Source organism: Nelumbo nucifera, chromosome 3, assembly GCF_055504915.1.
Source record: "Nelumbo nucifera cultivar China Antique chromosome 3, China Antique-T2T, whole genome shotgun sequence".
Lineage (NCBI taxonomy): Eukaryota > Viridiplantae > Streptophyta > Magnoliopsida > Proteales > Nelumbonaceae > Nelumbo > Nelumbo nucifera.
This window is the reverse complement of record NC_142651.1, coordinates 4,187,733-4,203,379: the sequence shown is the minus strand read 5'-3', so window position 1 is coordinate 4,203,379 and position 15,647 is coordinate 4,187,733. Positions and strand designations below refer to the sequence as shown.

The following is a 15,647-nucleotide window of genomic DNA, read 5'->3' as shown; positions in this document are numbered from 1 at the left end:
GAAGCTCAATCTCTCGCACAACAAGTTCACCAACTTGGTCCATCTGTCAGGATTCTCGAACCTCCAAGTACTCGACCTCTCGCACAACGATCTGAGAGTTTTGCCTTCTGGGATGGAGAACCTTGCGAAGCTCAAACATCTCGACCTCTCAAGTTGCAACATTTCAGGGAGCGTAGAACCCATCGCCAATCTTCGCTCGCTGCAGTACCTTGACATTTCCAACAAAGTCATCAACGGAAGCTTCCCATCTGATTTTCCTGCACTTAAGTTCTTGAACATCTTTGTAAACAACTTCACCGGAATGATCGGTGATGTAGCGCGATCTAGCTGCTTCCAGCTCGAGGTGATTTGGCTTCTAGACGGACGGCGGACTGAACTTGCAAGGATATCAGAGAACCCGGGGGTGCTAACCTAGCGAGGTCGCTCCGATGCTTAAGTCAGTAGAGAGCTTCAGAGCAGGAAAATCACGCGTAGCTTGCCCCCCGGGGGGTGGAGCCTTTATGGAGTCCTCGCGGGTTTCGCGGAGCAGTTCCGGGATCCTCGTCACGATGAGATCCATTTCCGCGATAACGGGAGATAGTGTTGCCAACTGATAGGGTTTATCGAGTCCACCCGAATTGGTCGGGGGAGATAATGCTGGCTGTTACGCGACATGATCCCATGAAGTCCAAGAACCGTCGGAGGGATTTTCGGGATCCCCACGGTGGCATGTCGGTATCCCCAAGCTAACGCCTTTAAGTCCCAAACTGGACTGAGTGTCGAAGTGCCTTGGCATCGCGATCTAGTACCGGGGCGATCTCATTTCGGGGTGACCTTGTCTCAAGGTCACTTTAACCCGGGGTAGATGGGTACCCGAGATCGTTCTCTGCGGGCTGGTCATGTTGAGCTGTCATCTAGTAGTCAGGCCACGTCCACGTGTCTCCCTGTTATGAGGTCGGGCCAAATCACCTTTCATCAATCGGCTTAGACATATTGAAGAAATTCGGTAAGTCTGCGTTCATTCAAGCCTTGAAGATTAATACTTCAAAAACTTCAAAACTCCCAATGATTGGCCTCTTGGGCGAAGCCAAAAGGGTCGATGGAAATCAACCTGTGGTTCCTGAGGGAGAAAAGAAGCCAAGGAGGGGTATTCCCAAATAGTTATTACAAGGGTAGTATGGGAATTAAAAAATACTGGAATGACAGACTTTTCATTTTTTGGACAGAAGACTAACGGAAGGGGGTCTTTGTCTCATGGTCATAGTACAGGGAGGTCTTTATCGCAAAACAAAGTACATGGGGGGTCTTTGTCACAGACCCCATAGAATAGGAGGGGTCTTTGTAATTTACCCTTATAATAATCTCTCTTGGACTTTTTGGCATAGTTATAAATATATTCTCTTTATTAGAATTAAAAAAAGGCATAAAAATGTTCAAAATGCCCATGCAATTATTTCTGAAATTGATTTATTTTTTAAATTTGTCCTTACATCAATCGCTCAAAGTTAAAGCTACAATTTTAAAATTCTCTTTTTTTTTTTCTATTGTTCATAAAGGTTTTTTTTTTTTTTGTATAAACCAACCTCAATAGTAACACATGGGTATTTTGGGCATTTCTATGCTCCTTTTTATGCGATTATAACAAAGGGGGTCTACTTACAAATGTGCCAAAAAGTTCGAGGGATGCAATTGTATTTACTAAACCTCATGGGAGGTTTTAGCAATGGTCCAAAACTTCGGAAGAGGTTTTAGCAATTTACCCTAACTTTTAACTATGGTTCAAGAATCAAAATAGGCATTTCAGTGATCTATAGGAATGATAGCAACAATGGATTGATACTTTGAACCTTGCTTGTGATCAATTATGGTTTTTGGATTTCACTTTTCTTGAACTTAGGAAATTTTTGTTATTCATTAAGGGTGAACAAGTGGGTCGATTCTACCTAGAACTGAATTAAACCGACCTTAAATTGGCTTTGGTTATATTGGTTCCAATTGGTTCTTGCGTAGGGTTTGGTTCCAAAATCATGTAATTGATCCCATTGAGGCAAATTCTAAAGTTTGATGATTTGTCCTACCCAAACCAACCTAAAGAAATTGGTCTTGACGGATTCGTCCTTAATGCATAAGCTTGAAAGATAAATTATGTATTAATTATATTGTATTATTTGGGTTGTTTGCAAATTGTATTTTACTTGCACTGAGATTGTATTCAATTAAATTGTGGTGTGTGTGTGAAGTTGGACTTTGTTTTATTAAACTATGCAAAGTTGTATTATGGATTAATAATGATCATGCGATATTAGTTAGGTTATTTGTGAATTTTGTTTTATCTAAGAATCAAAATTTTGTTACATATCTGCCTGTATTGGAGCCTTCCCAATATGCCCCTACAGGGGTGTTTCGGGTCGGAAGTGGTTCAGATAGAGATGGTAGACCGATCCAGTTAAACCAGTTTTGAAATGTGGATTAACTTTGGTTTTATCTTCATTTGGATTAACTTTGGTTTTATCTTCATTTGGACTAACTAATATCGATATTTTGAACCTTGGTTTTATCTTCATTTGGATTAACTTTGAAATGTGGAAATCAAGTCGATCCATGCTCAACCATATTATTTATAAAGGATGTGATTTATTTTAAGTGTTTACTTTTTATTTTAAAACCTATTTTCACACTTCTTTTAACAGGTTGAGTGGTTGTGAGATTAAACCGTTTGGTCAAATAGCCAACATGTGATTCTAGGAATTGCTCATGACGTCATGTTCCCATATTCATCATACTAGACCAAAAAAGTGTTATATATAGGAATCATTCTTTTCAGTAATAATATTATCTAAAAAATATAAATTCTGGAAAGATTAATATTTAACATGTGGCCCTTCGATTCGGAGATTGAATCGGTTAAGGGTCTGGTTACCAGGTCAAATGGTTAATCGCCCAGGTTAGTGATTTGCTGACCAAAATCAACAATTTTGGAAAAATTTCTGGTTTTGGAGAAAATCGAAATCGGTTACCTAATCGGTTTCTATTTTTTCGGTCCGGTTTTAAAAACTATGACGATACCAAAAAAAAAAGCTTTTACCAATCAAAACCCTGTGAATTTTTATGAATAGTCATTTAAGTGGTTACTCCCCCCCCCCCCCCCCCCAAAAAAAAAAAAAAAAGAAAAAAAAGAAAAAAAAAACTTTGGCTATGTTTGGTTGTAGTGCAGTTTTATTTGCACTAGTACAAAGACATAGGAGGTGCAAATGAAAAGAATGCAAATTTTGGTTTAATTTTGTTTTGAGTTTTATTTTATTCTGTTTTAGGTCTTACTTTGCTTCATTTGCATTTCAATCAAACAAAATAAGGTATATTTTAAAACAAAAATAAATCAGATTTTGCACCAAAATCATTTGCACTATCATAATTTTGCATCACTTCAAATAGATTTACACTACAACCAAACACAACATTTATTTCAATAGAATATTGTGTCAACCAGTCCTATTTATATTCAACTAGGGGCATCAAATAGCCTTTCTAATGATCGTTTCAAAGAACTTCACCTAAGTTGAAGTGTTTTTCCCATTTAATTTTTAGTTTTATAGATTTTATAAGGGACATTATCTAAAACTCACCATGACTTTTCAAAACCTCGAGAGAGTCCCCTATTAGTAAGTTTTATTGTCCAAAACTCATCTTCCACATCAGCATTTAAATATTTTATATGACAAATCTACCCCTGAATGATTGGCCAACCTTATTAAATATTTTTTATAACAATAATACCCTTAGCTATTGTGGGCCTAGTGTAGGTCCAGGCTCGAGTTAGGGATAATATTAAGGGGTAGTTTGGTCATGTAAAACACTAAAATGTTAATGTGGACACTTTTTTTTAATAATCACTAATGATGAAACTCTTAATGGAATATGAATTTTAAACAATAAAACTCACTAACAGGGAGCTCTCTAGAAGCACTGAAAAGTCTTTTTTGTGAATTTAAGAGAAATATAAAAAGTCACAGTGAATTGTAGATAATATCCAATTTTATAAATTTAAAATATATATTAATTTTATTGCTATCTGTCAACCTTATTTTTATTTAATTATTCATTATCTTGATGGATCTTGATTTTTTTTTTATTTATTTTTTTCTTTTCCTTTGCATTAGTTTCCAAGGTCTTGTTGTTTTCACTTACGTGGGCAAGTGGTTCTTGAGCAAAAGTTACCCGAGTAACTTTGGTGCCACCGTTCTTCTATGTATTCACTTACCTGTGTAAAGAAAACAGGCAGGAGGGAATTAGCTGGGCAAATAAGCAACTTATTACTTACCTCTTTAGGATAAGGTAACTAATACTATTCGGAAAATTCATTTAGGTTGTGTTTGGTTTAAAGGAAATAATAGGGAAAAGAAGGGAAACCTTTACAAACCTTGTATGAATTTCCTTGCCTTTCCCTTTTTTTTCCTACCTTTTTCTTTAAACCAAACATAACCTTAATAATAAGAATGCGGAAAATTTGGTCTATTACTCGGTTGACCAATTTACCGCCGATACCAATAAATGAACAAGACCTAAAGAGTTAAACTGGATTCATAATAACAGAAAGAAAAAAAATACACAAACATATTTGAACTTTTAGCCCGGTTTAGAGTACTCTTCCCAAACTAAGCCTTTTATTCCTAATTGATGAAATAGTGAAGTGACACAAAAAGGGGTTTGTAGTAGATGTAAGACTTGTACTCTTATATGCAAACAATTTCCTGCAGTACCCTTCATTGTCATAGGTTTTTTTTTTCTTTTTTTTTTTTTTTTGCTGCTGCGTTGGCTTTTAAATTACAGTATAGCTTACCTTATTTCCCAAAAAGAAAAAGGAAGGAGATGGTTGGACCGTTGAATGCATGGCTCGGCCGGATCAACGTCCAGTTAGGTTTTAACGGTACCGATATTTTTTTACACATCACGTGGCGCCGTGGCGGCATTGGTTTTCATCCAAGGGCGGGCCAGTGGGCAATAGATAGACTCATTCACTCATAGATGATGTTTTTGATAATTTCGCGGGAACTCGGGCAAGAAGGATAGAAGGCAGATAGCGCAGATATGACTCTACATATATCAGTCAGAGGTGGAATTTTGTTCCAATTTTGGGGAAAGTCAAAAGGTGAAAATTAACATCTAACATATTGGGGAAGAAAAAAAAAGGAAAAACAAACGAACACGATTCTACTTGCAATAGGAGGAAAAATCTAAAAGAAACGGTGCATTTGTACTCTGCTTTATTAAGATTCCACAAAGATTTTATCGTTAAACGCCATACTACACTACACCCCGAAGAAAGAGATCAGCGATGGCTTGCACGACTGTATTCCGCGGCGTTTGCTTGTCAGAACCATGGCGCCCTTTTCATCAAAATCGCGCCTCCGCTTCTTCTTCATCGCTTGCGCCCGCGTGGGTACCTGTAAAACCAAGGTCATGTAGCGGAGTTAGGGCTGGCGTTCGAGATTTTCACTGCAGACGAACAGGTCCTTTGAATTGTTCTAATGGGGAAATGCCTTCTTCCTCTTCTCAAGACGACCAGGGTCCCCCTCAAGAAGCCGTCCTCAAAGCTATTTCAGGTGATAATTTTTTCAGTCTTTCCTTATATAATTGGTTTGTGGATTTATACGTGGGATCTGCTGTAGGAATTCATTCTCAGATCAGGAAAGGTTCATGGTTTTCTTAGTTTGGTGCCATTTTTCGTATCGTGTTTCGTTGACCTTTAAGAATTCTAAATGAAACAGAACACAAACTAGAAAGAATACCAATGATAAGGTTAAGGGAGATAAACAGAATAAAATACTGATTGCGATGGTCTTCCCACTTTTTTCATGATAACTCAAATAATACCAATTGAGATGGTACCAATACATCTTAAGTGGAACAACTTAAAATATGTTTTGGGTTTTCATTTGGAAGCTCAGATGAAATCCTAAACTCTTTTGAAAGTTTGGAAGCTTTGTTTCAACTTATTATTTCGAAATTGGGTATTTTTTGGTTCGTCGATACAGAAATAAATTGTGTGTGTGTGTGTGTGTGTTTTTTTTTTTTTAATTTGCTCTTACTTTTGAAATTGGATTCAGAAGTGTCAAAGACGGAAGGAAGGGTTGGACAAACAACAAATGTTGTTATTGGAGGTACAGTGACAGATGACTCAACTAACGAATGGCTTACTCTGGATCAGAAGGTAAAACCTTAGTATTTATCTATTTCATTTTTCATGCTTGCTATATAGTTTATGCCCGCTAGCTCCAAGTCTTTAGATATAAAATGTCTTTTTTTTTGTCTGTGTAATGAAAAACAGTGCATCTCAATATGCTTTCATGGTAAACCGTAAACATAGATCAGCAGGGGAATGCAATCTAAAACAGCTGAAATTCATTCAGGCTTTGGTGGTATACTTGTTCCAGCTTGAATTGTGTACCTTTAACTGGGAAATAGCTGCTGTCTTCATTAAATTACACATTTATGGAATGATAGTGATGGAGACTAAGAAAAAAAGTTTATATTTGATGACCACATAATAATATATTTTATAGTTCAGGAAAATTTCCATAAAGCAAAAGGTAGGACCATAGCTTGGCATTCATCACATGTAGAGACCAGAATTTTTTTTTTTTTTGGGTATTTTGTAGAGACCGGAATTAGTGTTTTGACTTGTGCATTCTTTTGTTTCAATGTTGAAGATGTGTTAATCTAATATATTTCCATTATTGACTTCATAGGTAAACTCATATCCAACAGTTAGAGGGTTTACTGCAATTGGGACAGGAGGTGATGATTTTGTGCAAGCCATGGTTGTTGCTGTTGAATCAGTACTTCAACATCCAATCCCAGAGGTACATATATTTGGTTGTTACTGCAAAATTATAACTTGGTGAGGAAGTTTATCATTCATGAATTGGTAATTTTGATAAGGGGTGGCATTTTCATCAAGCTAAGCTTGTGGTCTATTTCTTAATATTATCACAGCTTAGTTGAGTTTTAATAAGCATGTTTGCACTACTGTAACGGTCACACCATCCGGCGACGCACCGCGGCGCAGTCATAGGCAGCAGCACGCACAGCAGCAGGCACCGCCTGGCAGCGCCGCACGGCAGCACGCACCGTGCACACACCCAGCACCGCACGACAGCAGCACCATGGCGCGCAGCACGCACTGCCAGGCAGCAGCGTGCACCGCACGCACTGCACGGCAGCATGCACCGCGCACACGCCCGGTACCGCACCACAGCGGCACCCTGAGGCGCGCGCACGCACTGCGCGGCAGTCATAGGCAGCAGCACGCACCGCGCATCAGCGGCACCATGAGCCACGCGCACGCACCCGGCAGCAACAGCAGAGCGGGGCCCACACGACAGCACATAGGGGTGGGCCCACCCTTATCTGGACACGTCAAGAGAACTCGCCGCCAGCCTACCTTATCCCTTATCCTTATCCCTTATCTTATCTTATCCTTATCTTATTTTATCTTCTTAAGTAAGAGTTATGAGTTTTAGTTTGAATAGGAAATTAGGAGTTTTAGTTTGAGTTGGATTACCCTAGCCTAGCCGAATCCAACAAGGAATTCCCTTCTGTAATCTCCTATTTAAGGAGCTACGAATTGAAATAAAGTATTCAGTTTTCCAGTCAAGAAAATAGTGAGGAGAGTTCGGGTGGTCTCTTGGACAAACCACCCCAAGGGAGAGTTCAGGTGGTCTCTTGGACAAATCACCCATTCAGTTTCCGCAATAGGGTCTGCACGCAAGGGAAGGCGCAAGGGAAAGCAGGGCTTTCGCACCGTGGACCGACCCGTGACGGGATCCTACGCGTGGGACCGTAACAAATTGGTATCAGAGCCAAATGTCATGGGCGATATGGAGCAGCTGTCTTCCAAGGTCCACGAACTGGAACACGAACTTGCAGAAACCAGCATGGAGGTTCGTGAAGTCAGGGAAGACGTCCGGGAGATGCGACGCCTACTGGAAGCATTCCTCTCCAACAAGAGTTCTGTGGGAATCGCCAACACAAACAGTCGTCGTCCGGACTGGGCAGAGTCATTCAGCGAACAACAGATCGCTGCCCCTACAGCCGCAGCTACTCCCAAGGACCAGCGCGCGGAGGATGAAACTGTAAAGTCTCCTCCTTTGGTCGGGGACAATGTCACGTACATTATGGTAGAACCTGCAGAAGGCGCTCCTAGAGTTATGGTTGCGGCACCACAGTATGGTAACTATGCAGAAAGCCAAGAAACAGGAGTGCACGAGAGCTGTAAGGTGGAAGGGCAGGATATAGAGGTGACACACTCTCAAGCTTATACTGATGGCATGGATTTTGTGTTCATAGACAACCCTATGTCTCGCAATATTGAGGAAAATATATATGGGGGAGGCCTAGAGGATATGCTAAAACGCATGGGTCCCTTCGGTAAGGCTGCTCTTGAGGTTCCTTTCTGCAAGGATACCCGGTGCGTTCCTGTGAACCACAACATAGCACACCGGGGCTGTGGTCCAGTACGCGATTTTTGTTGTGTGGATCTTCCACAAAACTACTTCAAACTATATGACCCAGGAGGTAGAGAACACTTCAATGTCCTTGCGGCTGGCCTGAGTGCAGCAGAGCGTGTAGTCACTATAAGTCAGGGCTACGCCTGGAGCGGGAAACAAAAGAAGGTGGCTGGGGTCTGCATCAAATAATCCAGCGTGATGCACTGAGAGACGGGGCAGTCCCTGTTGTTCATACTGTTGGTGGACTGAGAAATTGTGTGCAGCCGTTTGATCCATTCACAGAATCCCAAGCCATGTATCCAGAACACGAGCTTGAGGACAAGCTCGTAGTCCGGGAGGGGTGTAATGTTATGGTCACACCATCCGGCGACGCACCGCGGCGCAGTCATAGGCAGCAGCACGCACAGCAGGCCGCATAGTAGCGGGCACCGCCTGGCAGCGCCGCACGGCAGCACGCACCGTGCACACACCCAGCACCGCACGACAGTGGCACCATGGCGCGCAGCACGCACCGCGCACACGCCCGGTACCGCACGACAGCGGCACCATGAGGCGCGCGCATGCATGGCAGCGGCACCCTAAGGCGCGCGCACGCACTGCGCGGCAGTCATAGGCAGCAGCACGCACTGCGCGTCAGCGGCACCATGAGCCATGCGCACGCACCCGGCAGCAACAGCAGAGCGGGGCCCACACGACAACACATAGGGGTGGGCCCACCCTTATCTGGACACGTCCAGAGAACTCGCCGCCAGCCTACCTTATCCCTTATCTTATCTTATCCTTATCTTATTTTATCTTCTTAAGTAAGAGTTATGAGTTTTAGTTTGAGTAGGAAATTAGGAGTTTTAGTTTGAGTTGGATTACCCTAGCCTAGCCGAATCCAACAAGGAATTCCCTTCTGTAATCTCCTATTTAAGGAGCTACGAATTGAAATAAAGTATTCAGTTTTCCAGTCAAGAAAATAGTGAGGAGAGTTCGGGTGGTCTCTTGGACAAACCACCCCAAGGGAGAGTTCGGGTGGTCTCTTGGACAAATCACCCATTCAGTTTCCGCAATAGGGTCTGCACGCAAGGGAAGGCACAAGGGAAAGCAGGGCTTTCGCACCGTGAACCGACCCGTGACAGGATCCTACGCGCGGGACCGTAACTACTCTGGCCCATATGAACTGTAAAGGGGTGCATTTTGACTTTTTTGTGATAGGAGAATACCACTTAGGTTAAAAGGAAAATTTTATAAAACAGTTGTCAAGGCCAGCTAAGTTGTATGGAGCAGAGTGTTGGGCAGTCAAGAAACAATATGTTCAGAAAATGAGTGTGGAAGAAATGCGAATGCTAAGATGGATGAGTGGAAAAACTAGAAAGGATAGGATCAGGAATGAAACCATACATAGAAACTTAAGAATAGCTCCAATAAGTGATAAATGAAAGAGAGTAGGCTATGATGGTTTGGTCACATTCATAGAAGACCACCAACAGCTCCAGTTAGAAGTGATTTGTTACAAGTGGAAGGGGCCAGAAGGGCTAGGGTTAGACCAAAAGGACATGGGTAGAAGTAGAAGAAACGATTTAAGCACTAATAATTTAACAGTGGATACAGATTTAAATAGAACAGATTGGCGAAACAGGATTCATGTAGCCGATCCCATATAGTTGGAATAAGGCATGGATGATGATTCTGTGATGATGTTTACATTATTCTGGTCCCTTATGAATTGTAAAAATTATGCACTTTTCATCAACTAGTATTACACTTCAAACCTATTTTCTGGATTCCAGAAAATACGACTAAGGTTAAAAGAAAATAAGATGTAAGGATTATAATAGCAGAAAATCATGAAACTTGACTGGAATATTGGGCATCATACCAAAACATCAAAACGTATGGGCTTCAAATAAATTTCTTTATTCATCACTGTTGATTGCATTTTGTTGCAATATTGTCATGTTGCATCGATAAGGGCTCATATTTGGAAGTTGGCTACATTGTATAGATAAGTATAGAAAGTGTGTCCATAGCAGGACATAAAAAAGTGTATAAAAGACATGAATATACAGCTCAAATCCTCATCCATAAAAGTAGGGGTGAAACTTGGGCGAGCTGGGGTTAGGGTTTTGTCAAAATTTGAATGGGCTTGGCCCAAAGATTGAGCCTGAACTGAAGCAGTGTATAATGATAAATCGGGCCAACCTGAGTTGCACCCCTACATAAAAGATATAAGACACAGAGCCTTGACCTATTTTCTGTTTCTTTTTTTTTCCACTCTTGCATACGTAGCTTCCTGTCTGGTGTGTTAAGATTGGAGCTTTTCCCTGATGTTAATAAAATTGAGCCACTGGTAAAACAAGACAGTCCACTGATCTTGCTAAGTTATCTTTGCTTAAATTAAAATATTTATTTTGGTAGTAGCTTAAATTAAAATCTCTTTACTAGGGGTGCAACTTGGGCCCTGTGCTGTGTAAATTCTTCACACCAGGTACCCAACCTGCACCCTACTTTTTAGATTCTTTTTTATTAGAACCAAAATAGGTAACTAAGCCCCCCCTAATTCATTTTGTTAATGAGCAAGCATCACTGACTCTCCTGTTCTCGTCATTTGTTGTATTTGGTTGAATCTCTTTCATTTGCTAAGAAGCAAGGTTCAAAGTATTGATATGTATCGACCCGTATTGGTGGATACGTATCGTATCATGAGCTTCCCGATACACCCCTACAAAGGGTGTATCAGGGTGTCTGGTTCAGGGGGTGGACGGACCTTAAAGCAGCCCCTCTGAACCGGATGTGAAAAAAAACTAAAAAAGACTACCGGTACTGCCCGATACGCCTCTACTGGCGTATGGGCGTATCGATATTTTGAACCTTGCTAAGAAGTAAGATACACTCTCTTGTTTTACATAAAAAAGAAAGAAAAAGAACTCTACTCTCTTGGCAATTTGTACTGCTATTAGGAGTATGATCAGCTCTGTCTTATTCCATTCTTCATCCTCAACAAGCAACTAAAGAACTAGAGTATTCTAGTGTTGGATTTGCAAAGGAGCTGCCATCCGACTGCTGTCTCACTTCCTTGTCAGTTGGATGAAGGGATATCTGGAGACAGGGATACTGGGAAAAGATTGGAGAACCTCTTATAGTTTCCCCTTAGGTTTTTGAGGGTGATACTTTGAATTCCTTAAAATCCAACATCTACAGAGTAAGGAGGGCATTTTCAACTTCTAGAATCAAGCCTACTTAACCACATTTATTGGTGCAATAACCGGTCTTTTATGCATGTGATCAATTCACATATAACATATCACTACTCTCTGATTTTAAGTAACTCATAAATACATGAAGTTACAATCCTATCCTTACCTTTTTTTTTTTTTATCAGCAACTCAAAGAATTTTATTAAAACTTAAAAAGAGGAGTACAACAAGAAATTGTTAGAAACAACACCCATTACAACAAGAGTCCACCCCCTATTAACATTGAGCCCAAAACAAATGATGCCTATTTACTCCTTGTTTCCGCCAGACCATTAGCAGACCTCCTAACCCATCTGAAATGAATTTGCATTAATCTTGACAGCAACTTGAACCGCTTGAATTCATTTCTGAGTTGCCATAATACTCCTCCTTTTTCAACCAACCAATGACTATTTTTGAGTCTCCTTTGACAACCAGCTTTGTAATTCCCATTTCCTTAGCCTTTTGCACCCCAACAATAGCTGCCATGAATTCAGCTCTCATTGAATCTCTTTGATCAATAGGCCCCAAAAACAAGCCACAAATGTTCCCACGCCCATCTCTAATCACTCCTTTAATTCCAGAGGGACCCGTATTGCAAAAACGACTTCCATTAAAGTTAAGTTTCATCCATCCCCCACTTGGGGAGACAAAAGGACAGGAGATTAAGAGATGGAATCTCACCATTCAACTTACACAAAATGCACCAATTGGGAGACAAGCATTAATTTGGTCTTTTCTTTTTGCAGCAAATTACCTGTGTTGATGTTTCCATGATAAACTTCCCAACAGAAGGCACTGACTTTTGGGGTGATAGGGGCACACCAAACTTCTTTAACAGGGAAGGAATGGGAAGGGAAAGTGGCCACAAGGGAAGAGAAGAAAGATTTATAGGTAAACGACTCAACGGGACTGAGAGCCCACACCCGTTTATCATCCATTGACTCATCACAAACCAAGTTATCCAGGATATTCAATAGGTTAGACACACTGATGGGATTTCAGACTCTCTAAGGTTTCCTCACAAACCCCAAATTCCAGCCCTCATCAAAGAAGGAAGATGACCCAAAGAAATCAGACGGTTCAGACACAGGTTTTCCTTTAAGGCTTGAGAGAGCATACAGAGAAGGGAACACATCTTTCAAAGGGAGATCCCTAGCCCACACATCTTCCCAAAATCTAATCCTATTACCAGAAGCCATCTCATACCTGATATCCTATCCTCACCTTCTCTGACACTATAGGTGTTATGTTAGTTCATCTCAACCTTCATTCGGTCTCTTTTGTCAAGATGCTGAAAGAACTCTTTGGAGTGACCATCACTACCCATAGAAAATAAACAAATTTGTTTACACATTTGCACTATTCTCTTAATTGAATTTTGGTCCTCTGACAGACGTTTCACATTTGAGTCTCTCATTCTATCTTGTTAATCCACTTCCTACTATCAAGCATGTGATCCATCAATGGAAGATCTGGCTGATGGGTCAGAATCCATTCTCTTTCTCCATGCTTGCGCTGTCCTCAACACCCGGATCATTGTATTTTGACTACTACATGAGAACAGTCCTAACTCACTCCCATGCTAATCTCCTCTGAGATTGAAACCTTAATCACCTTAACCTTGCACATAAGGAAATGTTCCATCCCAAACTACCTTCCAGAGATTTAGGAAACAGGCACACCCATTGTAATATGAATTTTAAATTTTTACAACACAGTTTTTAATTGCTAGACCACAATTTTTATTAATTTCCAGTAAAAAAAAACTTTTTAACTACCGGACAAACACACTTATTTATCTCTCATGATTTAATTCCTAATGATCTAAATGCACTTAATGCATCTTATCTATTCACCCATACTCCTATCTGTTATCAAAATAGACCAAATAAATCCATGTTATTACTGTGTATAAAAAAAGTCCATGTTATTATAAGTAATACCCCCATCTGGCTCTTATGTAAAATTAACCAAGCAATATCAATTTATTACATGGCCCCGCTATAGTTGGGTTTTGGATAGAACAGAATGGTGGAACAGGATTCATGTAGCTGATCCATTGGGATGAGGCTTAGATGATGATGATATATGACGACATGGTCCTGTTAAAAGTCTATTATTTGCTTTTAAACTTGTATAAACTATATTACTATTATATTATATACATATATCCACATATGGATGTTCCAGTGATGCTCTGCTTCTGAAATTTGGTGCATAATGATCCATTCTCACTCATGCTTCCATACCACCTTACAACCTGTAACTTTGGTTGAAATACTGCACAATACTTGCTTGAATACATGTTGCAGGATGGAGATTATCAAGACCTTGCTACACCTCTCCCACTTCCCAAGCATGTGGTTATAATCCACCATAACCAGAAAGACATCACTAGCTAGATGGATATCCACGTGCATGCTCCGTTGAGAATTTTGGAGCTCCTCAAATTTGGCACTCCATTGATCCATTCCCACATCCATCAGCCTGAGGATTCTCAGGAAATGCCACCGTCTCCTACTTCCAAGTAGGTAGTTGTAATCTAAGACCATAATCAGAGAGATGTCTATACCTGGATCTGCCTGTTTAGTGCTTATCCCAGGCTAATTGGCATTCCCAAACTCCATCCACAGATCAACATTACAAAGAAGGATGATGACCATTTTTAGTAACTTCAAACCAGCATGGATGTGTCTTGGCTTGTGGTGGAACTGTATTTTATGGATCTTTTTTTAACAACATAATTTGATAGAAACACCTTTGCTTCGAAATAATGTCATCTCCTCTTTTGATGTATCTTGTGTTCTGCATTGGATTTAATATTATACTGAATGGTTTTTTAAGCTCACTGTTGAATTTCATGTCCCTCGACAGGGTCGTGTTAGGCAGAAATTGTCTTCGAGGGGAAAGTATGTGTCTGTAAATATTGGACCTGTTCAAGTATTTTCTAGTGAGCAGGTTCTCTCTCTCTCTCTCTCTCTCTCTTGCCCTGTATGTGTGTGTGTGTGGCATTAGGCAAGACATTGGAACCAGGTTTTGCACATATGCTTGTCTTATTTAATATCTATAATGAGATCATGTCCTTTTCCCAAAAATTAGTAGCGGGCAAGGTTGGAGAAGCATTTGTAGGGTGAAGATCAGTTCATTTCTAATTGGTGGTTAAGCATTTCCTTTTGATTGGCCATATACATATATATGTTATTTTGACATTTAATCATATCTTATTTTCCAGGTCCAGGCTGTGTACAATGCCATGAGGAGAGACGATAGGATGAAATACTTTTTGTAGAGAACAAACGTTATGACTTGTGATGTTTCGTATATTTTTTATAGAAGGCAAATTAATATTGGGCTCTTATTACTACTCCATTTTCAGTTTTCTTCCTTTTTTCCCCCTCTTTGCAGTTTAATTTAGTGGCTGTTAACTCACGACATCAATTGCTAATGGTCGTTGCTTCCATTCCATGAGGCATCACCTCTCAGAGGACAGAGGTCTCGACTTCAATATCCAACAATAAAAGAAAGGGTAGTTTGCAAATTTACTTGTTTAGTGGGGCTTAAAAATACCATCGATCTAAGATTTGTTCAGAAGCTCTAAATAATAAATACTGTCAAAATAAGCCTTGTTGGAAATATCACCGAGACTTGTCACCTACAAAAACCTGGGGACTGGGGCGTGACTACTAATAAATCAGAGGGAATGCCCTGAAACTCTCTGAAGGAGGCTCAGTTGGTATGCAAGGGGCAATTTGCGTTCAATGCAAGGGGCAGTTAGGGTCCTTTATTTTTTATAAATAAGTTAGGATCTTTATTACTTTGTAATTTACCCAAAAATAAAAGTAACTACATTTGTTTGTTTGTCATGGATTGGCAACACCATTCTTATCTCCTGATCGATTAAGCATCTGTTAATAAGGATGTTTGATCAAAGGATAAA

General features: G+C 40.3%; 1 protein-coding gene across 4 annotated transcripts; it reads left to right on the top strand.

The window, feature by feature from the left end:
• The first annotated feature begins 5,074 nt into the window (after window positions 1-5,074).
• Window positions 5,075-15,068, top strand: LOC104592881 (uncharacterized). 4 transcript variants are annotated; one of them, XM_010252410.3, is made up of 5 exons: window positions 5,075-5,579; window positions 6,087-6,187; window positions 6,726-6,839; window positions 14,585-14,668; window positions 14,943-15,068. In XM_010252410.3, the coding sequence occupies exons 1-5, from the start codon at window positions 5,312-5,314 to the stop codon at window positions 14,997-14,999; spliced, it is 624 nt and encodes a 207-aa protein (XP_010250712.1). In that variant the 5' UTR covers window positions 5,075-5,311; the 3' UTR covers window positions 15,000-15,068. The 4 variants fall into 4 exon arrangements, with proteins under 4 accessions (XP_010250712.1, XP_088755764.1, XP_088755765.1 ...); XM_010252409.3 differs by having other exon boundaries at window positions 5,094-5,579; window positions 6,084-6,187; XM_088899638.1 differs by lacking the exons at window positions 14,585-14,668; window positions 14,943-15,068 and adding an exon at window positions 14,023-14,558 and having other exon boundaries at window positions 5,081-5,579; window positions 6,084-6,187.
• Window positions 15,069-15,647: the final 579 nt, after the last annotated feature.

What these genes read in the sequence shown, in the direction of transcription:
- LOC104592881 (XM_010252409.3), top strand. Translation starts at nt 5,312, where the DNA reads ATGGCTTGCACGACTGTATTCCGCGGCGTTTGCTTGTCAGAACCATGG. An exon ending in GGCTTACTCTGGATCAGAAG is followed by an intron (nt 6,188 to 6,725) that starts GTAAAACCTTAG and finishes TTGACTTCATAG; the next exon opens with GTAAACTCATATCCAACAGT. An exon ending in TTCAACATCCAATCCCAGAG is followed by an intron (nt 6,840 to 14,584) that starts GTACATATATTT and finishes GTCCCTCGACAG; the next exon opens with GGTCGTGTTAGGCAGAAATT.